General features: G+C 41.7%; 1 protein-coding gene across 5 annotated transcripts in view; it reads left to right on the forward strand.

The window, feature by feature from the left end:
- The window catches only part of ULK4 (unc-51 like kinase 4), a 517,204-nt gene that overhangs the window by 183,865 nt on the left and 307,354 nt on the right, over window positions 1-25,985 (forward strand). For all 5 annotated transcript variants that reach the window (XM_060022287.1, XM_060022288.1, XM_060022291.1 and 2 more), the window contains one exon: window positions 10,711-10,803. In XM_060022287.1, coding sequence (XP_059878270.1) covers window positions 10,711-10,803 — 93 coding nt within the window. The remainder of the gene's footprint in view (window positions 1-10,710; window positions 10,804-25,985) is intronic.

A 25,985-nucleotide genomic window follows, 5' to 3' on the forward strand; every position in this document is an offset into this window, starting at 1 on the left:
TAAAGTTTTAATCCTTCTTTGACCTTAAAAAATACTTTGGGTAAAGCCAAGGTGACAATCTTTTCAGTCTTTTCACCTGTAAGTGTTGTATTAGTTAAGACGATTTCTTTTTTTTTAATAAATTTATTTATTTTATTTATTTATTTTTGGCTGAGTTGGGTCTTCATTGCTGCACGTGGCTTTCTCTAGTTGCGGCGAGCGGGGGCTTCTCTTTGTTGCGGTGTGCAGGCTTCTCGTTGCGGTGGCTTCTCTTCTTGCGGAGCACGGGCTCTAGGTGCACGGGCTTCAGTAGTTGCAGCACGCAGGCTCAGTAGTTGTAGCTCATGAGCTCTAGAGTGCAGGCTCAGTAGCTGTGGCACACGGGCTTAGTTGCTCCGCGGCATGTGGGATCTTCCCGGACCAGGGCTCGAATTCATGTTCCCCACATTGGCAGGTGGATTCTCAACCACTGCACCACCAGGGAAGCCCCAGTTAAGACGATTTTATTTGCAAACAGTAATACTTAACTCAGACTAATTTGCAAAGTCATTATTTGCTCACATAATGAAGAAGTCAGAGACTTGTGCTGGTGTCAAATATAGCTGGATTCAGGGGTTTGAATTATGTCTACAGTACTGTGTGTATGTCTCTTTCTTACCATCTCTTCTCTGCCTACATCTATGTGGCTTTGTTCTCAAAGAAGCTCTTTGTACTTGGTGGTTAAGTGGCTCCTGGTTGATGATTCTAGCGAAAAGAGTGGATGTCTTTTCTAATGGCTGTTACAAAATTTTCAGGGAGCACAATAATTTAATCTTGTTAAATACCATGTAATACCTCTGTTCCAGGTGCTTTTCAGAACTGCGGTGTGATATGAATGAAAATTCAGTTGTAAGAATAAATATCATATTAAAATAAGAATTAGTTATGGTTCTCAGAACAAATAGGATATATATAGAGAGAGAGAGAGAGAGAGAGAGAGAGAGAGAGAGGGAGGGAGGGAGGGAGGGAGGGATTGAGATTGAGATTGAGGTTTATTATAAGGAATTGGCTCACATGATTATGGAGGCCAAGAAGTCTTAAGATCTGCAGTGTGCAGGCTGGGACCCAGGAGAGCCAATGGTATAGTTCCAGTTTGAGTCTGAAGGCCTGAGAACAAGGAGAGCTGAGGGTATACTTACCAGTACCAGTCTGAAAGCTGGCAGGCTGGAGACCCAAGAAGAGTTGATGTTTCCATTCAAGACCAAAGGCAGCAAAAGACCCATGTCCCAGCTCAAGGAAGTGGGGCAGGAGGAGTTCCTTCTTACTTAGTCTTTTTGTTCTATTTTGGTCTTCAGTGGATTAGATGAGGCCCACCCACAGTAGGGAGGGCAATCTGCTTTACTCAGTCTACTGACTCAAACGTTAATCTCATCCAGAAATACGCTCACTGACACACCCAGAATGTTTGGTGACACACCAGTAATCAAACGTTGGTGGCCTGTGGCCCAGTCAAGTTGACGCATCACCCCATCTATCGTAGATAACTTGAGTGAATGGCTTACTATATAAATTGTGAATATCAAAGAACTGTTACCCCTTCTCACTGTGCATGCTTTGCTTTCTAAAGAGATGAAGTTTAGTTACAAGCATTTGTTTAGTGCCTTTTGTATGTGGAGGATTATGTAATAACCACATATAGAGAGGTGGTATTTGAGTTAGACTTTGAAACCTGGGTATGATTGGATGGAAGAGGCGTGGCTACCCCAGGCAGGAATGGGGTAAGCAGAGGTGTGGAAGTGGCAGAGTGGTGGGCAGTAAGCAGACCAGCTTATTTCTAGCAGAAACCTGTATGTGAGAGTTCTGTGAAATAAGCTTGGGAGAAAATGTTTTCTCTCTTCATCAGCCCGTTCATTCACTGATACTAACTGTATCCATCTTATTTCATGGGCATATTTCTAATAATGACTAAGATAGGCACAGCCTCTGCCTTTGTGGAATGGATTGTCTGGTAGAGCCAGGTATTTCATAAATGAATCATTTTTTTTAACTGTAGAAGTTTGCAAGTCATAAATGTTTAAGTATAAGTTAAATAAATATCAAAGCTACCGGCTTAAAACAACAGAAATGTGTTCTCTCACAGTTTAGGAGGCTGGAAGTCTGACATCAAGGTGTCAGCAGGGTTAGTTCTTTTTTGAGACTCTGAGGGTGGATCCACTCATCTCTCCCAGCTTCTGGCGGCTGCCGGGCATCCTGGGTTTATGGCAGCATCTCTCCAGTCTGTGTCTGTCTTCGCATGGCCTTCTCCCCTGTGTGTCTGCCTCACATTCGCCTCTGCCTCTCTCTTGTAAGGACATCTGCCATTATATGTAGGGCCTGCCCTTAAATTCAGGGTGATCTTACCTCGAGATCCTTACCTACATCTGTAAATCGCCTCTGCCTCTCTCTTGTAAGGACATCTGTCATTATCTTTAGGGCCTACCCTTAAATTCAGGGTGATCTCACCTCAAGATCCTTACCTACTTCTGTAAAGACCCTTTTCCCAAATAAGGTCACATTCACAGGGGGTCAGCACTTGGACATATCTTTTGGGGGCCATCATTCATCCCAGTATACAGATGCAGGACCAAAGTCACTGTTTCTGTGCTGCCTCACGTTCTTTTAGGTGCCCGTAATTCTTTTCACGTGGCCCCTGCATCTTCATGTCAACAGTGGTTTGTCAAATCCCCTTCATGCTTGCCATTACTCTGACTTCCTCTTTGGCCACCAGCTTGAGAAAACCATATGCTTATTGAAGCTGGTAGTAGTGTTCATTGGTAATGTGGATCTTGTGATTAGAATGTATTTGTATTCAAATCTTGGCTCTGCCATTGACTTGGTGTGTGTGCCCTCCCTTCCTTCTTCCCCTTCCTGCTTCCATTTCTCCTCCTTTCTTCAAGGTAGTTGAAATGCCAGGAACGTAACTGCTATCTGTATGGTTAATGAGGAAAAGTTTTTTTCTGGGAAGAAAGATAAACCACATATACTCAGAAAATTGCCGTGACTTTTTCCAGCAAAGAGATAAGATTGAATTTTAAAGGTTCATGCAGAAGAGAAGAGGCAATATTTAATGGAACTTAAGCCCAGAGTGACCTTATTAATTAAAAGCAGCATCTCTCAGAAGTTTTATATCAAAGTCATTATCAGTGAAATCTTAACATTGAAAGTAGTCCTCTGCTGACTGTTTGAACTTTTTCTTCTGACACTTGTCACGTAAGGGGAGAGCATTGCTCTTTCAGTATTTAGCTATAAACAGGACTAGATCCTCCACTCAGGAAACACATCACTACTCTTGGGGAAGAGGAAATTCTAATATTCCTACAAATGTAAATAATGTAATTTGAACTACCTTGTGTGATTGTTCACAGGAGGTTTAAAACCCTTTCTCTGCTCTCCTCTCCCTCCTTTCTCCCATTTATCATATAAATGATATATCAAGTGACTTCTGTGTGCCAGGAACTCAGAATACAGTGGTGAGAAAGATTGAATCCTTGCCCCTCGGTGTTCTTACAGTATATTGGGTGAGACAAAGCAGTAAACAAATATATAAGGTGATTTCAGTTAATTGTGAGTGCTCTGAAGAAAATACAGAAAATGGTGTAAGTAGGTAGAGAATGACACCTGCCGTATCAGTAAACAAAGGATGTTGTGGCCATCAAGCCCTCAGCCACTGCCACCACCCCAGACTGTGCACCCTGGGGGGATTCAGGATGGAGAAAAGCAGGACACTGGCCCAGGTAGCTAAGGTGCATATCAAAGGAATGATTTCAGTCAGCCCAGACTTTTGCATCTTCCCATACAGAGAAAAGTGCTAGATTCGTTCACTTGAGGTGCCTGGTTTTTCTTTAATTGACAGTAATCTTTTGATGTTCTGACTACCTGCCTGGTTTTTGTTGCAAAAGCTCCTGTATATCCTGGCTCCTCCCTTACTTCTCTGGAGTAGTTCCTCAGATCGACCTGAGAGGCTGCCACTCAGGCTTAAGTCCTCAACAAGTCTGCCAAATAAAACATAATTCTCAACTTCTAGGTTACACTTTTTTTTTAAAATCGACAAGGGGAAATGGAGGGAGTGCCTATTTTATTTTATTTCAATAGCATAGTCAGGAAAGGCTTTATGCCAGGCAGCAAGCCGTGGGGAAAAAATGCACTGAGCAATTTGCCTTTGGTAGCCTGGAACCACTTTGCGACATGTTTTGTTCTGTTTTCATCTTTTTCTTTAGCTTTGAGTGTTTTGTATTGAAAAGAGATCACGCTGATATAAATGTGTTTACAGTGTTTTTATGACAGTAGGACATTCAGCATTTCTCTCCTGGGGAAAGTGAGTACTGTCTTTTTTTTTTTTTTTTTAACAATTCTCTTGTGACCTGTACAATCATCAGGGCCATAATGACTTCATAAATTATTAAGGCTTTGTTTTTTAAAATCTCAGAAAGGACTGTATCCTTGACAGCTTAGAATTGTATTTCCTTTTAGAAATTTGAATTTATAAATGGATTTGATTAGTTGCGACACACTGTAGAGTTGATGTCTCTGAAATAATACCCAGCAAAAGTCATGAGTTTCACTACCTGATTTCTGTGTTGGTGGCTCAGAGGACATCCAGATGTTTCTGTATTGCATCTTTGTCTCCCTTAACTACAAGTATTCTATGTTAAAATAGGCATGAACTTGACCATCTTTGATGGGAATCAGAATATATAGGAGTATTTCATTTTTGGCCATTCCTTAGATAAGGTTTTCTTTTTTTGCAGATGATATTTAATTAAATATTTTTGCACCAAAAGAAAGTTCCACTTTGTTCTTTCTACTTAATCCTTTTATGTTTTGAGTGTGTACCTAAATCAGTGCATTTAGGTGGAGTGATTTTTCCTCTTTTGGGGGTACAACCTATGGGAATCTGAATTGGGATAATTTGGGAGTTAGAGTAAAGGTAAAGGTACTTTCATCCTTCTGAATCAGAATAATTCTAGTGCTCCAGTTCTTTGGATAATATTTTGTAAACCTTAAGTGTTGCTTTAGTGAAGTCATTGTTTGGTTGTTTTTTTTTTAGCCTTTCAGGCCTTCCTAATGAAAATTTGCTGTTGATTCTATCGAAGAAGCCCAGACGTTAGGGCTTACTATCTGAAATTATATTTAATACTTATTTTGAAGTCTTACTTATCTTTCTCTCACTTAAAAAATATAATATATATATATATATGTATGTATATATGTGTCTTCCCACCATTTGTTTATTTCTCCATCCACTGTGTATCCATGTAACTACTGATATGCCTAAGTATCTATGCATCCATGCAAGACAATAGAGTGTCGCGTAGAACTTAGGTCACATAAAAACACAAGATTGGAAAGTCTCAGGATACCAACTATTTATCTGATTTATGCCCTCTCTCAGTTCATAAAATTTTAGAGTTGACTCAGGATATCACCTAGTGCAAATTTTGGAAGAACCTGTACAGAAAATGCCCAAAAGAGTAGGCTATCTTCCCCTTTGTCATAGCAGTCCAGGGAAAGTCCGCAACCTTCTCCGAAGGTAGATTTCACCTCCATGCTTTTGCTGTTTGGCAGCCTTCTCTTTATCTAACCCCACACATCTGCTTCCTTTAAACTCTTTAAGCCTGGAATCCACCTTTCACTGTTACAAATGCATTTTAACATAATGCCTTCCTCATAGCTTCCTTTGCTCAGAAACCTTGAAACCTTTAGGTTGCAGAAAATAACATTAATAGTTCTTACCCCGCCATTCAAGACTCTCAGTGTTTTGCCTCTTGCCTACCATTTTATGTTAACATCTGCCTTCTCCACTATACGGTTTCTCCATTCCTGGTGAGATTTACTTAGTACTTTCTGAAATTTCCTCCTTGGAACCTGTGTCTTCCTCCTACCCCCAGACATCATACTGTGAATATCTGTATCTATACTTATATAACACTCTTTTATTGACTGTCTTGTAATCTCCTTACCTATACCTACATTTATAAATGTTTTAAAATCATTAAACAATTCCTGGTTAGTAAATATGTAGGATTTTCCCAGTATTTCACCATTATATGTACTGCTACAAAGACCATTTTTAGGGCTACATCTTGGGGTGCATACTGATTTCCTTTTGTTGAATCTCTAGATGTGGAACCACTGTGTTGAAAATTAAATACATGTTAAGGGCATTTGACATGTTTTGACAATTTTCTTTTGAAGATGACAAACGGTGTATACTACCAGCTTCTGTTTATGAAACTGCCTGTTTTTCTGTACTCTTAGCTTCAGCTTGCATTCCTTCAGATAGTCATGATGCTGACAATTTTCTCCCCATATTTGTTGGCCATTTATATTCTTCTTCGGTGGATTTTGTACTTTTTTTTTTTTTTTGGTGGGATGGTTGTTGGTTTGCAAATAGCTCTTTATATATTAAGAATGTATAAAATATACCAATATTCTGCAAATAAATTTTCCTGCATTTGATTTGTTTATGGTGGTTTTGCCACTGAGAAACATTTACTACTTAAAAACTTTAAAACTGTGAATATTTTTTGGATTCATTTCTCTTTGTTGTCATGCTATAGAGGCCTTCTCACCTAAGAATGTGTGAATATTTACTCATTTTAGTATTTCAACAAAGTTAAAAATTGGTACTTGAATTTTTAATTTATTGATGATACATTTTCTTAAGATATGGCCTGACCATTCTGTCTCCCTTTCTGTGATGACTCTTTCTTGTCCAATGTTGGGTCACCTTTCTTTCCTTTTAATTTGTGTGTCTATTCTTGATCCCACGCTACACTTAACAATTCTAGTGGTTTTGTAAAATACTTTAGCTTTTCTTTTAGCAGCTTCTTCCTCATTGTATTTGTCCTTAAAAATTCCTTGGATATCCTGGAATCACTCTTTCCTCCCAGATTCTCAGAGTACACTCCATTGACATGTGAAATGTGACTTTAGGGTTTAATTCCAGCAGAGTGGACCTTTTCATGCTATGGTGCCTCCCCTTTCCCTCAGTGAAATAGGCACTTCTTTCCATGTGGCCAATTCTTTGGTCACATCCCCAGAATAACTCCTCGCAATAATCAGAGTTATCTAGGTAGCCTGTTTCAATGTTCTGCCAGCCTACCTGCTTGACACTGGTTACTCCAGGCACTTGACAAGGTAGAGAAGAGTCTATCCTTCGGATCCCTGAATATGTGATTTTTAGCACTTTTCTCTCCTCTTGGATAGAGAATTTAGTATGAATGGCTTTTCTTGCCTGGTTTTCAGCTGTTTGGGACCTAGCAAAGATCCCTTATTTGGGGAGGATCCTAGAAGTGGAAGAGAAGGGTGTTGGGACACTATCTGGACAGCATGCTCTCATGTCGATAGCGATCGCAGTCTCTGGCCGGGCTCAGGGCACTTGGAGGGCTCCTCTCCAGCCTCCGTCCATCCAAGTGGGCCAGTTCCTCACTGGACACTCTCCTTTATAGCCATATCAGGAGTCTGGCGTTATCTTTTTTGTTTTGTTTTCCTGCCAAGTCTTATTCAGAGGAGTGCAAAATACAATTACTATCAGCTCAGTTGCATTCTCTCTCTTGAGAAAGACAAGCTTAAGAAATCACAGCATTCTTCTGGCTAGTTCTTGCTGACCATTAGAAACCTATCTAAAATATGTTCAGTAGCTCAATATTTCTATTCTAAACGTATCCATTATAAAATTTGCCCTTCTTTTTCCAAGGGGGGAAAAACATAGCAATATTCTTTGGGAGAATTGTTGTGCGTTAGGCTGGTACAGGCTTCATCCTTCCCTCCTGTTTCAAGGTTAGATAACCTTCAAACGACCTCAACATATTTGTATTTCGGACAGTAAAAGTTTCATCAGTGTTTCGTTTTTAAATGTAGGTTCTACATATTCTTAAGTCCCTTTAAAAATATTTCATATTTTTCAGTCCTCTGGAGTTTGTTTTCTCTATTATATTTCTAACTAATTGTCCATATATTCTTCTCTGCTTTCTATACAAGCATGTGAGTAAGGACATCCCATGGGCAGCTTTTTAAAATTCATAGTTTTGTGGTCCTTTCCTCAGTGATTCCAGTAAGTCTGGGGGTGGGGACGAGGGGAGCTGGTCATCTGGGGTATGTGAGGGACTCCTAAAGAAGCTTCTTACTCCTGCTTCTGTTGAAATTCTCTGGCTGACAATTTGCGAATACCAGTCATCAGTGGAAGAGTGCATTCTTCTCTCATCTCTGACTTTAATGCCTCACTATAAACCCAGCAGTGCCTCCGTTTCCCTGTTAAGGATGTGTGCTGCAAACGCTTAGCTCAGCAGGTGTGGGGTGGTTCAAACCCTGCACATTATGAAGAAACTGGCTCTTGACTCCCTTCTGGGAGAGTCCTTCTGAGCCTTTGGAGTATCCTTCCTGATAAGAGAGTCCGTATCCCTGGGGCCTTGAGCCATGCCAGATAATTCACGCTAACAATGTGAATTAAGGCGGGGCATTGGGCCACACCATATCAGCTTGACCCTCGGAGGGGCTGGAGACACAGGTTAGCCACACAGGCACTCCACACGTAAGGGACTGACCGCTAATAAGACCCTGGACGCCAATGCTTCCCTGGCTGGCAGTACTTCACACGTGTTTTCACGCCTTGTTGCTGGGAGGATTAAGCTCTGTCCACACAACTGCACTGGGAGAGGACAGCTAGAAGCTTGTGGCCTGGTCCCTCCTGGACTCTGTACAATGTGCCTTTCATCTTTGCTGATTTTAACCAGTATCCTTTCTCTGTAATAAACCGCAATCGGGAACATAACAGCTTTTCTGAGTGCTGTGAGTCCGTCTGGCAAATCATTGAACCTAAAGGTAGTCTTGGGTGCTCCCAATTGAGGATGATAAGAGCTTTTTATTTTATAAGACTATTAAGAAAAGGAAAATGCTGAGTTGTTCCTTTTTAAAAACATTTCAAATTGTATGTTAATTTCACAAATATATTTTTATCACCTCTAAAGATGTTCCTTGATTTTTGTTTTATTCGTATGATAAAATGTCTGGTTTTCCTCAATTTGATTTTTATTTGTTAATATTTTATTTATGAGCGATTGGTATTTTGTCTTTTATCTTTGTCGTACATGGGTGAATCTTTAATTGCTGTAACTTAAAAACATTTCATCAGAAAAATTACTAAAATGTGGTACTTCCTGGCTCCTTAAACAGAGTGTTCTACCCAGTTTAACATTTTCTTGACTCACTACCCCCGTTTTGAACATTATGGTGTGTAATGGGCCCTCAGGTCCCATTGGGGGATGAGCGGCTGCTTCCTCTGCGTTAAATGCTCCCTGGACTGCTTTCTGCTAGGAGTTCCTGGGTTTGCTTTCTTTTGTTTTTCCTATGCTTTCAAGCCCCACTTCTTGTAATTCTTGGGTTGTCTTTCTGTAATAGTCCCTCTCCTCCCTTTATTGGCTCCTTTTTTAAGGACTGTGGGCTTAGAGGCCGCATAATTAAGCTTGTTATGTAATGATTTCCAAAATGAGAGTAAATAGGCTCTGAGTGAGAGCCTGGGGCCCTCTTCTCTAGAGGATAAAACATCTGCTTCATGTCATGGAGTTTTAAATACACATTTTGGATTTTTGGAGATGTTCTGCTCCCTCGTTAGTTGGTTGTTCTGGAGAGTTAAGTCGTAAAGTTGATTGGTTAGTTTGTCCATTTATTCATTCATTCATTTGGTGCTCATTAATTGAGCATCTACATGGTGTTGTTAACTGGATAGCTGAACCTAAGTAGGTCACACACAGTATACAGGCCAGCTCTATATCTAGCAGATAACATGGGAACGCATGGAAACTTTGGATGCAGACATTTTGAGTTTTATTCTCTCTGGTAATACTTTTCATTTCAGGTTCTAAAGTATTAATAAGAATGCCATTCAGCAAAGAGTTGACATAGCAGGTCTGAGCCTGCTCTCCTGAGAAAGCCCTGCTTGCAAGGTTGGCCTTGGCTGCCATATTGGAACTTGGCTCTCAGAGAGCTGCCAGCCAGTGTTTAATTGATGAGGGTAGTGCACAGTGCCCAGACTGTTTGTGCAGACAGTATGGTTTATGCTGGATGCCTGCTTTCATTCTGGGAGTCTGGGATTTTTGATACATGTTAGGTTGCCTATGCGACCAGCCCCACATGATAAATACCTTGGTCACTTGAGTGTCTAATGGGCTTCCTTGGGCAGTAACATCACGCACACATGCTGCGTTTTTGTGGCTGGGGGGAGAATGTGCTCTGTGTGACTGCTCGTGGGAGGGAGAGAGGATAAGAAGGTTGGACGTAGAATCTTCCAGCCTCCACCTGTGTCTGTCTCCCTTATGACTCAGCTGTGTGCCCTTGCTGTGCTGCTGTACAAAGTCTGTACTATAAATACAACTGTATGTGAGTCTCACGAGTCCTCTAGAATCCCCGAATGTGAGGGTGGTCTTGCAAAACCCGACACAAATGCCTGATGTTTCTGGGCCTCTTGTTGTGTGTGCAGCTCAATACTAATCATTTTACCTGCATTGTCTCATTGAATTTTCACAACATCCCTACTCTGTGAGGTAGGTCAGTCTCATCACCACCATTGGCAAGTGCCGGTCCTATATCTCCTACATTTATCTCAGTATCTATTTTCTTCCACAGGTTTAAAACATGGAATATTGTTTCTGTTGTTCAGAGGAAACGTTAAGTGACAAAAGCACTGAGTGTTTTTTAATCACATTGTCATTTCAGGTACGAGCACATCCTCACGGAGCCTGACCCCGTACCAGCATATGCTCTGAAGCTGCTAGTTGCTATGACTGAACACAACCCAACTTTTACCAGGTACTGTCACTTCAAATTTTCTTTTCTCTGTTTCTCATCTAGAAAGTGAGTTTTCTGTGTTCTGAAAATGTTGTTAAAGATGATGAGATTCTACAAGGCTTATGTTTGAGTTACCAAAGTGGTAAATTTTCATGTTTTATGGTTTGTAGTATCTGTCATCTGTGGTGTTTTGGGTCATGTTCTCATATTTTTATTCTTTATTAGAGTTTGCATACTGTGGAATTCATAATGCTTTAAAATTATAAATTCTTTAAAGAGAAAATACTAACACATATACTTTTATTCTTTTTAACATCTTTATTGGAGTACAATTGCTTTATAATGTTGTGTTAGTTTCTGCTATATAACAAAGAGAATCAGCTATATGTATACATATATCCCCCTATCCCCTCCCTCTTGCGTCTCCCTCCTACCCACCCCATCCCACCCCTCTAGGTGGTCACAAAGCACTGAGCTGATCTCCCTGTGCTATGCAGCTGCTTCCCACTAGCTAGGTATTTTACATTTGGTAGTGTATATATGTCAGTGCTACTCTCTCACTTTGTCCCAGCTTACCCTTTCCCCTCCCCGCGTCCTCAAGTCCATTCTCTACGTCTGTGTCTTTATTCCTGTCCTGCCTCTGGTTTCATCAGAACCTTTTTTTTTTTTTTTTTTTTAGATTCCATATGTATGTGTTAGTATACGGTATTTGTTTTTCTCTTTCTGACTTACTTCACTCTGTATGACAGTCTCTAGGTCCATCCACCTCACTACAAATAACTCGATTTCATTTCTTTTTATGGCTGAGTAATATTCCATTGTATATATGTGCCACGTCTTCTTTATCCCTTCATCTGTTGATGGACACGTAGGTTGCTTCCATGTCCTGGCTATTATAAACAGAGCTGCAATGAACATTGTGGTACATGGTTCTTTTTTTTTTTTTCCAGCATCTTTATTGAGGTATAATTGCTTTACAATGGTGTGTTAGTTTCTGCTTTATAACAAAGTGAATCAGTTATACATATACATATGTTCCCATATCTCTTCCCTTTTGCATCTCCCTCCCTCCCACCCTCCCTATCCCACCCCTCCAGGAGGTCACAAAGCACCGAGCTGATCTCCCTGTGCTATGCGGCTGCTTCCCACTAGCTATCTACCTTACGTTTGGTAGTGTATATATGTCCATGCCTCTCTCTTGCTTTGTCACAGCTCACCCTTCCCCCTCCCCATATCCTCAAGTCTGTTCTCCAGTAGGTCTGTGTCTTTATTCCTGTCTTACCCCTAGGTTCTTCATGACATTTTTTTTCTTAAATTCCATATATATGTGTTAGCATACGGTATTTGTCTTTCTCTTTCTGACTTACTTCACTCTGTATGGCAGACTCTAGGTCTGTCCACCTCATTACAAATAGCTCAATTTCATTTCTTTTTATGGTTGAGTAATATTCCATTGTATGTATGTGCCACATCTTCTTTATACATTCATCCGATGATGGGCACTTAGGTTGTTTCCATCTCCGGGCTATTGTAAATAGAGCTGCAATGAACATTTTGGTACATGACTCTTTTTGAATTATGGTTTTCTCAGGGTATATGCCCAGTAGTGGGATTGCTCGGTCATATGGTAGTTCTATTTGTAGTTTTTTAAGGAACCTCCATACTGATCTCCATAGTGGCTGTACCAATTCACATTCCCACCAGCAGTGCAGGAGTGTTCCCTTTTCTCCACACCCTCTCCAGCATTTATTGTTTCTAGATATTTTGATGATGGCCATTCTCACTGGTGTGAGGTGATACCTCATTGTAGTTTTGATTTGCATTTCTCTAATATTAATGGCATTGAGCATTCTTTCATGTGTTTGTTGGCAATCTGTATATCTTCTTTGGAGAAATGTCTGTTTAGGTCTTCTGCCCGTTTTTGGATTGGGTTGTTTGTTTTTTTGATATTGAGCTGCATGAGCTGCTTGTATATTTTGGAGATTAATCCTTTGTCCGTTGATTTGTTTGCAAATATTTTCTCCCATTCTGAGGGTTGTCTTTTCGTCTTGTTTATGGTTTCCTTTGCTGTGCAAAAGCTTTGAAATTTCATTAGGTCCCATTTGTTTATTTTTGTTTTTATTTCTGTTTCTCTGGGAGGTGGGTCAAAAAGGATCTTGCTGTGATTTATGTCATAGAGTGTTCTGCCTATGTTTTCCTCTAAGAGTTTTATAGTGTCTGACCTTACATTTAGACTTTAATCCATTTTGAGTTTATTTTTGTATAAATGACTCTACTGCCCAAAGCAACCTACAGATTCATTGCAATCCCTATCAAACTACCAATGTCATTTTTCACAGAACTAGAACAAGAAGTTTCACAATTTGTGTGGAAACACAAAAGACCCTGAATAGCCAAATCAATCTTGAGAAAGAAAAACAGATCTGGCGGAATCAGGCTCCCTGACTTCAGACTATACTACAAAGCTACAGTAATCAAGACAGTATGGTGCTGGCACAAAAACAGAAATATAGATCAATGGAACAGGATAGAAAGCCCAGAGATAAACCCATGCACATATGGTCCCCTAATCTATGACAAAGGAGGCAAGAATATACAATGGAGAAAAGACAGCCTCTTCAATAAGTGGTGCTGGGAAAACTGGACAGCTACATGTAAAAGAATGAAATTAGAACACTCCCTAACACCATACACAAAAATAAACACATATACTTTTAAAAAGTCAGTTCTTGCCTCACTGTACTGAACAATTATTTATTAAATCTCTGTAGTATTTATAGACTATAATTTTTCTGCTTTTTTTAGAATTAATGTTTTTTTAAAAAATAAATTTATTTATTTATTTTTGGCTGCTTTGGGTCTTTGTTGCTGCGTGTGGGCTTTCTCTAGTTGCAGCGAACGGGCTACTCTTTGTTGCGGTGCATGGGCTTCTCATTGTGGTGGCTTCTCTTGTTGTGGAGCACGGGCTCTAGGCGCACGGGCTTCAGTAGTTGTGGCACATGGGCTCAGAAGTTGTGGCTCGTGGGCTCTAGAGTGCAGGCTCAGTAGTTGTGGTGCACAGGCTTCATTGCTCCATGGCGTGTGGGACCTTCCCTGACTAGAGCTCGAACCCACGTCCCCAGCATTGGCAGGCGGATTCTTAACCTGTGCGCCACCAGTTAAGTCCTTATTATTTATTTATTTTTTTAGTTGACATATTTTCATTGTGTAGTGGAGAGCTTTTTGTCTTTATTGAAGACCCTACCTGTGATGATACCAAATTTTTTAGTGCTAGTTGCCTAGGGTAGCAGCAGCTGCTTCACACTTGCAAAGAACGGTTTTTCAGAGAGCACCCAACTCTGCAGAAAGGCAAGAGAAGAGTTGTTGCTTTCAAACAAGAAGACTAGTTTTGGTTGTATGGGTGATGTGTGAGGACCTTTTGGGTTTGGATCCTGTACCTGTAGGTGCAGTGCACCTGTAGAGTTTCCCTTTGATCTTTCTCAGAGAACTAAATCATACAGTCCCAACCACCTGGATTTCACCTGGTCTTCTGTTTACAAGTCCTGCATAGTGATGAGCCAGCATCATATTGTTAGTGCTGAACAAGAAAGGCTATTTGTAGAGTATCTGTATTGAGTGAAAGGCTGACCTAAGACAACCTTCGCAAGGGGTGTGCCAGGGCCCGGGGTATGCCATGACCCAGTCGCAGGGCTGCCCTGGTGCTCTGGGTCTTCAGGTCAGCCACAGTGTGGGGCCTGTCACAGCTCTCAGGCCTATGTCCTGCTGTGAGCAGCCTCATTTGTTTCCAGAGAGTGACATGTAAACATTACCCTGTACTCCCTGTTCCACGTTGCAAAAGAATTTGGGGAGCACTTTACCCTTTATATTGTTGGCAATTCTGAATCCTGTGTTTCTGTAGTCTTTTAAAAGTCTGTCCAATGCGCCTTCTAAATTTCTCACTCAGAAGGCACCATTCTCTATTCCTACAGAAGAAGTTTATGTCTAAAGAGTGATCTGTGTTAGGAGTTAAAGCCAAATTCAGATAGTTGTTTCTTTTCTGGACCTTTGATACCAAGTGGGAATAATGTATACTGATTTTATCCTTTCATTAGATTGAACAGATTGCATTTCCTTTTTTTTTATGTTGACTCTTGCTCATTGATGTGGCATGTTTTCAGGCTACTTTCTCTTCTTGCCAATTCCGTATTAAATTCATGTGAATATCCTCATATTGAGGGAAAAAACCTAGTGAGATGGAAACAGATAACTGATGACCTATAACCTTTTTATTTTAAAATGGTTAGACAATAGGTTTAGAAGTCAGTTTATTTTTTGTTTTAGTTTGCAAGCAGAATTCAATGGATTAATTTTTATAAACTTTTTCCTTTGTTTTCCTTGCATAATTAATACTTGAATATGTTGTCTTTGTATTAAATTCCAACACTATGATCAAGAGGTCCCCTGGGCTTCCTCATTCCCCACCACTGCTGCGCAGGTCTCTCCCCCAGGGCTAATACTTGTTATTATTTTGGTGAGTGTCCTTCCTGAACTTTTTGGGGGGCTATTTAAATTCAGTATGTATAGCTTTGCTTTGTGGTGGTCAGTTTTTTAAAAAATCATAGATAGTATCATTGGGTATGTGTTTTTCTGAAATTTGCCTTTTCATTTATCAAAATTATTTGAAGATCTTTTTGTATCAGTATTTATTCACACTCTTGGCAATATCTTTGCCAAAATTACGGATGAAAATGGGATTTCATTTCATTTTGCATTCACTTATCTACTGATAAACTCGAACCTCTTAATATTTATTCACTAAATTCAGTAGTAAAAGGTCCACAGCCTTCAACCGTCAGTTCTACTTCTAATTATCTGTTCAAGAGAAAAACTCATATATACACAAAGATTTCTGCCTAGGCAAATAATTTTTAAAATGAGAAAAATGGTTTTAAAATTAAGTTATGTTATAGCTATAATAAACACAACTATGTAAGGGTTTGAAAGGGCAAGATACATTTTGAATACTGCTCTACAAAAATATCCTAATAATTTTGTAAACTGAAATTGTTTATCACCCCCAAACCCCATTTAAATACCACTTTGCCTTTTGTAGGGTCTCTTTCTGTATTCACTGTTCTCCTCTGTTTGCCTTTTCTCTTGAAACAGGATATTAAAATGAGAGTTGTCCCATGTCGATTTTGGCTGAGGCTCCAGAGGTCAAGAGCAAAGCATTAAAGGCCTGTTTCCACCCACCCGCTCTCTTCTCCCCAACCCCTTCTAAAGGGAGGTGCTAGATCCCACAGGCCGTAGCAACCTGTGTGCATTTTGCAAAATCCATTCATATACCTTGAAGCGGGGGGTGGGGGAAAGGAAGTTTTTTATTTCCCTAACTGGATTTTCTTTTTTTTCAAAAACGAATTTTAAGTGCAACATTTCAAAATGGGTAATACATTGCTATTTGGGGGAAAAAAACAATATAAAAAGATAATACCGAGAAGACCTGTTCCTTCCTCTCCCCACTGTGGTCTTTCCTCATCTTCCCATTATATCCCTACGGCTGACTGCTTTATTCCTTTTATGTCCAAAGGCAAACTAATGTGACTGTGTGTTTTGTCATCTCTCCCTTTCACACACAAATAGCATATTATGTATGTTTTTCTACCCTATGACTTTTTTCCCCAATTTTGTTTCTATGTCGATACATAGAGAGCTTCCACGTTGTGTTTTACAGTTATAAACTCTTCCATTGTATAGCTATACCATACTTTGTCTCATTAATGTCTAATGGATAGACTTGAGTTCTTTCTAATCTAGTGATAGAGCAAAGAATGAATAATCTTATATTCATACTTCATTTTGTATGTATGCATGTACGTCTTACAGGCTAAATCCCTAGATATGGTATTTGTGTATCAAAGGATAAATGCACTTAAAATTTGTTTTCGGGTTCGGCCAACTTGCCCTATGGTGGGGACTTTACCATTTTGCATCTCCAAAGGACATGTGTGAGGATACCTGGCCCCCTACAACCTTGCTATCAGAATTTGTTGTTAAACTTTGGAACTTTGCCAGGGTGATGAGAGGTTATTTCATTGTAATTTTAATTTGCATTTTCCTTTTCGTGAGTGCAGTTGAATACTTCTTTATATGGTTAAGGACCATTTGTATTTTGCTTTTTGCTCATGTTCTTTGCCATCAGTCCTTGGTCTTGGCAATGCCACCCTTCAAACTGAAACACCTCCTGCTTGGCTTTCCATTGCACAAATACGTTACAGGGCACTAATCCGTTTTACGTCTAACAGTGTCTGCACTATTCCTATTTTTTTTTGCTGTCGTGAGTAGCGTGACCATGGCTGTCACTTTGTATGCTACTTGTGAATCCACGTACGTGTCTCCATTGTGTATCCCTTCTAGAATGGAAATACTGTCTCACAGAGCTTGTGCTTGCCCAGATCCAGTAGATACTGCCAAGCAGTTTTCCAAATTGGTTGTACCAATTTACATTCCTACTAGCATTGTTGACAAGGTCTGGTTGTCATGTAAGCTTTTAATTTTTTTTTTTTTTTTTTTGCGGTACGCGGGCCTCTCACTGTGTGGCCTCTTCCGTTGCGGGGCACAGGCTCCGGACGCGCAGGCTCAGCGGCCATGGCTTACGGGCCCAGCCGCTCCGCGGCATGTGGGAACTTCCCGGACCGGGTCACGAACCTGTGTCCCCTGCATCGGCAGGCGGACTCTCAACCACTGCGCCACCAGGGAAGCCCTAAATTTTTTTTTTTTAAGTCAGGTTTATTGAAGTATAAGTTTACATAGAGTAAAATTCACTCATTTTAGGTACGCAGTTCTCTGAGTTTTGAGAAACATACACAATCATGCAACCATCACCGCTATCAAGACAGAGTATTTCCATCATTCCAAAATGTTCCCTCATGCCCCTTTGAATGTTAGCTTATAAAAATTCTGTTTGCCTGGAGAATGATATGACCAGACTGATTTTAAGTTTCATTTTAATTTTTAAAATTTATTTTTTAAGAGTTAATATATAACACATTTCAAATTTCAGTGTTTGAAAGAGTTTACATAGAAAAGCATATTTTCACCCCAGGAGATAGCCACCCTTTGACCAGTTTGTGTGTGTGTGTATATTATCTTTCACATATATGGTAGTATGTCGACTGCACCATTCTATACTTCTTTTCAAAAATATGTATAACAGCTTTATTGAGATATAATTCACATACCATCTGTACTTTTTAAAAAAACAGATACATAGTATTACATTTTATGAATATTCCGTGTTTATTTAACAAGTCACCTTTTGGTGAACATTTATGTTTTTCTAATCTGTTGGTATTATAAAACAAGGCTACAATTAATGAATTAATTATTCATCATGTGTGTATATATATGGATAAGATAAATAATGAGAAGTGGAATTGCTTCATCACAGGGTACATAATATCATCTGGGGATGTTTTTTTTTGTTTTTTTTTTTTTTTTTTTTGCTGTACGCGGGCCTCTCACTGTTGCGGCCTCTCCCATTGCGGAGCATAGGCTCCAGACGCGCAGGCCCAGCGGCCATGGCTCACGGGCCCAGCCACTCCACGGCATGTGGGATCTTCCCAGACCGGGGCACGAACCCATGTCCCCTGCATCGGCAGGCGGACTCTCAACCACTGCACCACCAGGGAAGCCCTGGGGATCTTTGAAAAAGTCTAAAACCCAGGCCAATTAAATCACAATCGCTAAGGCTGGACATAGACATCAGTAGTTTTTGAAGCTCACCAGGTGATTACAGCGTGCACAGAAGAGGATTTTCTTTTTCTCTTTCAATTGAGACCTGTTTCTCTGCCTTTTCATTTTGCTTAACTTACTCTGCCTCTGTAAATTTAGGTGAAACACTTAGAGGTTGCTGTCTTGAAGTGTTGTCCTTATATGGGAGTGTCCCTGTGTAGACTGCGCGTGCCCAGTGCCTTTCTTGGGAGATCTGGATTTGACGTGGACCCAAGTCACATCAGTGAGTGCTGGCAGCTCTCTCCTAGGTGGGGGTGGAGCTGGAGATGGAGGGGCTAGAGCTGGCGCCAGGTGTGAGGCAGGACCACCCCTCTGCTCAGTGGCCATCACCACCTAACAGGGGCAGGGTCTGATCCCAGGTTGTAGAGCAGAGGCCCTAACGGTTGGGCCGGAGCTGGCTCTTTGCCTTTAAGCATGTGCCTTCCCTGCTCCGTGCCCTGGGACCCTTGCCCCAGAGGAGGCAGTGCTGAAGTAAGGGGTCCCGTGGGGGCTTTTGGCTCATGTCAGCTGCAGACAGAGGTTCGATCTGTCTCCAGTGCTCCTCCTGCAGAGGCACCAGCAGTTGTTTCCCTTGCTCTGCTCAGACACAGTGAGTCCAAGTCCCCTTCGTCCCTCACAGCCACCCACTCCCCTAGAGCAGTCCTCAGTTTGCACTCTCCATCCTGCCTCGGGGACGAGCCAGCATGCACTTGTGCAGGAGTGGAGTCCAGGCTTCCCACAGCCCTCCTGTCGGTTCCAGTGGTCCTCCAGCCAGCCAAGAGGGCTCATCTCCCCTGTGTAGGACCCCAGGGTTGGGGCCCAATCTGTGGCTCACAGCACTCCCTCCCCAGGGCGGGTCTCCACCCGTGTATCTTCCCCTTTCCTCTGAGTTCCCTCCCAGTGGCACAGGTCCCAGGCTGATTGCTTTTCTTCCCTTCCTACCCAATTACTTGTGGATCTTTATCCCAGCCTTAGTTGTACAGAAGTCTTTTTTGCCAGTTTCCAGTTAGTTTTCAGTGAGAAGTGTTCCTCATGTGGATGTATTTTTGATGTGTTTGCGGGGGAAGCCGAGGTCCACATCCTCCCCCTCTGCCATCTTGATAGATCTCTCACTGTTGTTAACTATTTTTTGAAGGTAAAATATCTTAACATTCTTATGGAAGATTTTATAGATGGATGTGTTTATATTATACTGTCTGGTTGTAGGGAAATCCGGAGTGTATACACACGTATTAGGATGTCTGTCTGCTTTCCTTGTAAACGATTTTTTGATTTGTGACCCTGTTGAGTTTGTGACCCCTGGACTTTAGACAGGATGCTTATTTCAACAAAGGAATCTTTTCTCATTGTTTTCTTTCAACACAGATGTGAATTCATGGTTACATGAATACTTAGCAGCTATTTCGGTGTCAGGAGTGTATGGTTTCAGATTGCTTTTCTGGTGTGACATTTACAAGGCAACCACTTAGAGTTTATTGTACACCTTTAAAAGTAGTGGTTCCCCAGTTGTGTACAATAGAGTGCTGGTAAATCCTAGTAGGGGTTCAGTAAAGCTTTTTGTGTTTCACAAGGCATCCTTATCTGTAGGCTTTCCCTGGTTGTCTAAAACAGAGATTCACAAGCTCTGGCCCACAGGGCCAGGGCCTGTGAGGTAAGAGTGGGGGTTATGCTGTTAAAGAGTTGTGCAGCCTAAGCGGGCTTCCCTGGTGGCGCAGTGGTTGAGAGTCCGCCTGCCGATGCAGGGGACACGGGTTCGTGCCCCGGTCCGGGAGGATCCCACATGCAGCGGAGCGGCTGGGCCCGTGAGCCATGGCCGCTGAGCCTGCGTGTCCGGAGCCTGTGCTCCGCAACGGGAGAGGCCACAACAGTGAGAGGCCTGCGTACCGCAAAAAAAAAAAAAAAAAAAAAAGAGTTGTGCAGCCTACAGACACAGACGAATTTGAGGCACAGAGAACTTGCGTCTGGCAAAGCCTAAAGATATACTTTCTAGCCCTTTTCAGAGCATGTTTCCTGACTGCTGAACTGAAGGAGTACAATTTTTTTGTCTTTATTCATGAGAATAGAGAAATATTAGAACATTAGCACTATATGAAACTTTGGGGAGATCATTAAAATGTACATTAACAAAAAATTACTCTTGATCGCTGAGATCAACACACCAGGAAATGACTGCCCTCAAAGAGAGGGTGTGTTACACTCACAGATTACGAGAGGAGGGAGCACACCACGCCACGGGCAGCCACGTGGGGAAGCAACAGAGGCAGTCGGGAGGCAGAGGAAGGAGGAGGAGAACATGGGCCAGAGCCTTTGTTGTAGTTGACAAGGGTAGGAGTGGGTGAGCAGGCTTAGGATTGGCTTCTCGAATCATTTCAGTGGGCTCTGAGGTGTGGGGTTTATCTGTACTTAGCTGGTACCTGGCCCTGGGATGGTCAGGGCAGGGAAACAGTGGCCTGGAGTTTAAGAGCTCCATATAAAGGAGGCTGTTGGGGGTTTGGTTGGCTTGCATAGGAAAGGCGAGCTCAAAGGAGAGTAGTTTGCTATCTCTGGGAACTGTCTGGCCCTGGGAGGGGCCTTCCCCCCAGAGTTAGTAAGATCTTAAGATGTCAAAGAATCAAAAATACAGAATAAAAAGACATGATTAGTATCCTGGGCCGATGTCTTCATGTGTAAACATGAGGAAAGTGAGGCCCCAGAGGGAATTTGTGTGCCCCAGACACCGTAGTCAATGCGAAGAAGATCAGGTTTCAGATCTAGACCTCCCAGTCCCCTGTTGTTTGTACTTATCCAGCAGAGCCACATTTTCAAAGACACCCAAGTGAATATCACAGTGGATTTTGAAATAGGATTGGTTTAAGTTTCTTTGTGTCACATTTACCTGTAAGAGTGGTCCAGTTCCTCAACATACTTGTCTTCAGTGTCGTGTGGATCTGATAATAGCACACGCATGATTCTCCTTTGTTTCCCTCTGCCATCATCGTTAGGTTCTGGCACTCCTCTCTCTCTATTTTTATCATTGAGGCAGCTCTTGGCACAATTCTGGTTAGTAATATCCTGGTTGCTGACCTGTGCCTTCCCTCACTCTCCTGGATTTTGAACCCTCCTCTGCTCATGAGTTAAACCACACTTACAGGGTTGAAATCCTTCCTTATTATGTTAATTATGATATAACGCATCATCCTGTCTCCTACAGGAATTAATGTAAGTCTTTTGTTTTTAAATAAACTTATTTATTTTATTTATTATTTTTATTTATTTATTTATTAGTTTTGGCTGTGTTGGATCTTTGCCGCTGTACGCGGCTCTCTCCACTTGCCGTGAGCAGGGGCTACTCTTCGCTGCGGTGCACGGGCCCCTCACTGCGGTGGCCTCTCCTGTTGCAGAGCACGTGCTCCAGAGTGCACAGGCTTCAGTAGATGTGGCGCGTGGGCTCAGTACTTGTGGCTCGTGGGCTCTAGAGCGCAGGCTCAGCAGCTGCGGCACACAGGCTCAGCCGGTCCGTGGCATGTGGGATCTTCCCGGACCAGGACTTGAACCTGTGTCCCCCGCACCGGCAGGCGGACTCCCAACCACTGCGCCACTAGGGAAGCCCCTAACGTAAGTCTTTACGTAAGCACTCATGGAGTAGGTATTAAATTAATTCTCTCCAACCATCCCAGTCTTCTGATAGAATTATGGAAGGACACCAATCTAAAGCCTTAGGAGTTTGATCCAAGGCATTCTGTTTTCCTTAGTGCTTTGTGAGGAAGATCAACAGTAATTGATCCAAATCTGTTTTGATGTTTTTAAAAATCTTTTCAGGAAATAAAAAACTCTTATGTGAGTTTTTCCTGGTGCAAGTGGTAGTAATACTTCTGCTTATTTTCTTCTATTATCTTGTTCATCATCACAGAGATTTCCCCTAAGTTCCTGGTGACTTGGTACACACTTTATTGCCTAACCTTACTGTATGGGGATCAGTTGGGTCCATTGAGACTGTTTATCTCGGGCCTTAGAAACAACTTAATCCCTTGAATCTGTATTCCCATAGCAACCCTGTATGCTGGAGGCTTACTCACTTCAGTTATCCTCCTCTGATTCTCATGGGACCAGTGACAACTTTCCTTACGGAGTGGCAACTAGGGCCTGGCCAAGAGCCCAACATGCTGATGTGTCTTTGGTCACATGATGCCTGGGCTTGAGCCACTCACTTGTCGTGTTGGAAGCCAGCATTTAGTTGAAGTCTTTGGTCAGAGCAGTCCCTGGCGTTTTGGGGGCTACAATCAACAATAATTCGCAGTTCCTTCCTTCTTTATTTAAATAGACGTTAAGGGATTTTTAACAGAATGCCCCCTAACATTTCCTCTTGAAGTAGTTCCTTACTTGCCCACAAGAAAGTTCATTTGTTTCTTTTCTCTTCTTCACAAAGTCTCTCGAAGGTTTACAGTTCATTTCCATTGTAGAATTATGGAACTTCAGGGCAGAATCAGCTTTGATATTTTTCTACCTACAGGAAAAGTTAGTATTATTTATTCATTCACTGAGTCACCTCACAAATAGTTGTGTTCTCTGAGTTGGACAAAACATACACGGTCCTGATTTTCATGGAGCTTATGAATGCATGGGGGTAATAGACAATAAACAAGGAAATCAATTTAAAAAACCCATGATTTCAGCTAGTGATGTAAGTGGTGTACAGAACAGTAAAGCGAGGTTAGAGAATGGAGAGTGATGGGCTGGGGTCAGCTGTTTTCAAGAGGGTGGTTAATAACGAGCTTCTTTGGGAAGGTGACAACATACAAGATTGAGGTGACGAGCTGCATTAATGCTAGCTTCATTATTAAAGAAGCAAGCCTCTGATTTTCTGCAACTTTCAGCTGAGAGGAATAACAACAGTGTCAGATGCTGCTGCGAGTGTAGCTAAGATGAGGATGGAGAATTAACCGTTAGAGCTGGCAAGAGGAGTGATTTCTTAGGGGTTATTTTTGGTGGCATTCAGGGGCAAAAGCCTGGTGGAGTTCACTGAGAAGGGAATGATGAGGTGGAGACAGGGAACATCAGTAATTCTAAAGAGAGTTTTGCTATAACGCAGAGCTGGAAAGTGGGGAGCTGGAGGGAGATACAGGATCAAAGCAATTTTGTCATTCTGAATATTTTAGTGATGCTTCTATGTTGATGAAGATGATCTAGTGCAGAGGTTGGTAAACTACAGCTTAGGGGCCAAATCCAGTGCACCTGCTTTGGTAAATAAAATGTTATCAGAACACAGCCACACTGATTCATTTATTTATTTATTCATTTATTTATTGTTTGTGGCTGCTACAGTGGCAGAGCTGGGTAGTTTTGAAAGAGACCACATGACTTGCAAAGCCAGGAGTATTTACTTCTGGCCCTCAACTGGAACAATTTCCCAACCCTTGATCTCATAGGAAGGGTAAAACTGATGAAGCAACAGGGTGAGCAGTGCCTTGTTAGACTAATATCCTTGCCTCCTAGGTGGGTAGCCCCTGCAATGCTCCCTAAGGGAGAGGTGTTAGAATCCAGTGCACGGGCGCAGGGGTAATTGAGCCCGGAAGTTAGGAAGTGATGCTCTGCCTCTGGGATGCTTGAAAGTGAGACTTTTGAAGTGGTGCAATTAGTAGTCATAAAAGTGTCTAGAAACTGGGTGCCTGAGGGGGGATTAGAAAAGAGTTTGGAAGTGATGAGGTCATTGAATTGAGTGGTCAAGGTACTGAATTCTTATTTGGGTAACTGGAAACTATGTTCTGTATTCCTGTTTTTAGACTATTTATAAAAACGAACTGTACTAAAGCCTCAGTGTTGTCTACATATTTCTGTTTGGGGCTGTTGCCATTTGTTACTATCCTTCGTTTCCTACTTTCAGATAGAGAGTAGAATGGTAACTATTACTGTGATGATTGTGGTCATTATTTTTTATGAGTTCCTCTTTTTATACTTGCGTTTTAAAAAATTATTAAGACATTATTTTCTCTATGGAAAATGCATTATATTTCCCTTATTAAACTGTTTAAGCATGTTCAGAATTACTATTTATTCTTCGCTCTTTGAGGTAGGACAGAGCTCAGTCCTCTCTGGAACCCCGCTTAGAGGTGTTTTTTAGCCTGGGTCTTCTATCTAGAGTAGATATCTTCTGCCTAGAAACATATCTAACCATAGAATGTTGGTTAAATCTCAGGTGTGCTATGCCCTTGGCCATATTTTATCACCTGCTCATTACTTGCTCAGACTTAAGCATTAGAGACACAGTTTGGGCCTGTGATCCTCCATGTCTTCCCTGGTGCAGCTTGATGGAACCTTGGAGTGGTGGGCAGTGTGTGCAGCCCATAGGTCCCTGGTCATCTCCTCCTCAGCTGTTCACTGTCAAGAGCCTTGGGCTTCGTGCGCCCCTAGACAGAGCCAGAGACTGTTCTGCAGACTCTGTGGCCATTGTAGAGATGACATGAAAGCGCTGGGAAGATAGTACCGCTCACATACCACAGTTGTTTTAGCGCAAGAGTCTAGCCTGGGCTGTCAGAGCATAATGCGAATTCTGGGACTGCATTCCAAGCCTCCCAAGTAATTGAACACTGGGCTTAATTCAGTGGCAGGCTCCTCAATTCACCAGTCATTATTAGGGAATGAGTCAGTCGCGTAGAGAAACCTTTCTCTGGGTTTTGTGCCAACTGTTTTGTAGGTGTGAGTCCGCAGTGAGCTTTTCCTGCCAGTTCTATGAGGAAGTGAAAGCTCTAAGTGGCCTGTGTGCCAGTAGAGATGAGACCTTCCCCTTGGACAGTTCTAGGGTGAGAGTGTCAGTGTCCATGGCTAGATGGCAGTCATGGGCATTGGTAAACCCAAAACCTTCAGTAGCTTTCGTAAGCCATTGCCGTCTAAATACTGATATCCTTCAGTAGAACACTTGATTTCTCATTTACATATAGGGTATGCCATCAGAGCAATCTACTTTATTCTTTACCATAATAAACAGTTTTCCATTTCTTTATCCAGCCACCATAGGCATCATTATCTTTAGGATTTAAAAGGAGTACTCTTTAAATTATTTGTTTATTTAACGTCAGATTAACATCTTCATTTAATTGGTTCGTTAAGGAATATGTCAAGATGACAGTTGAACCAATGGCCTCAGACCAGAATATTAATGTATGATATGTTTATTTTGACTGATGCATTTATTTATCTTTGCTTGGTGGGAGTTTCCAACTTTTCTTATTGGCGTCTTTGATTCTTTTTGACTCACCAGTTAATGCCTTTTGGTTATTTTGTACTTGTAAAACAAATTTGTTTTACTTCAGATGGTGTTAAAGTGTGCAGCACTGGGGACTTCCCTGGTGGCTCAGTGGATAAGACTCCACATTCCCAATGCAGGGGGCTCGGGTTCGATCCCTGGTCAGGGAACTAGATCCCACATGCATGCCTCAACTAAGAGTTCAGAGGCCCCAACTAAGGAGCTCACGTGCCAC

Source organism: Delphinus delphis, chromosome 10 (assembly GCF_949987515.2).
Source record: "Delphinus delphis chromosome 10, mDelDel1.2, whole genome shotgun sequence".
NCBI classification, from domain to species: Eukaryota; Metazoa; Chordata; class Mammalia; order Artiodactyla; family Delphinidae; genus Delphinus; species Delphinus delphis.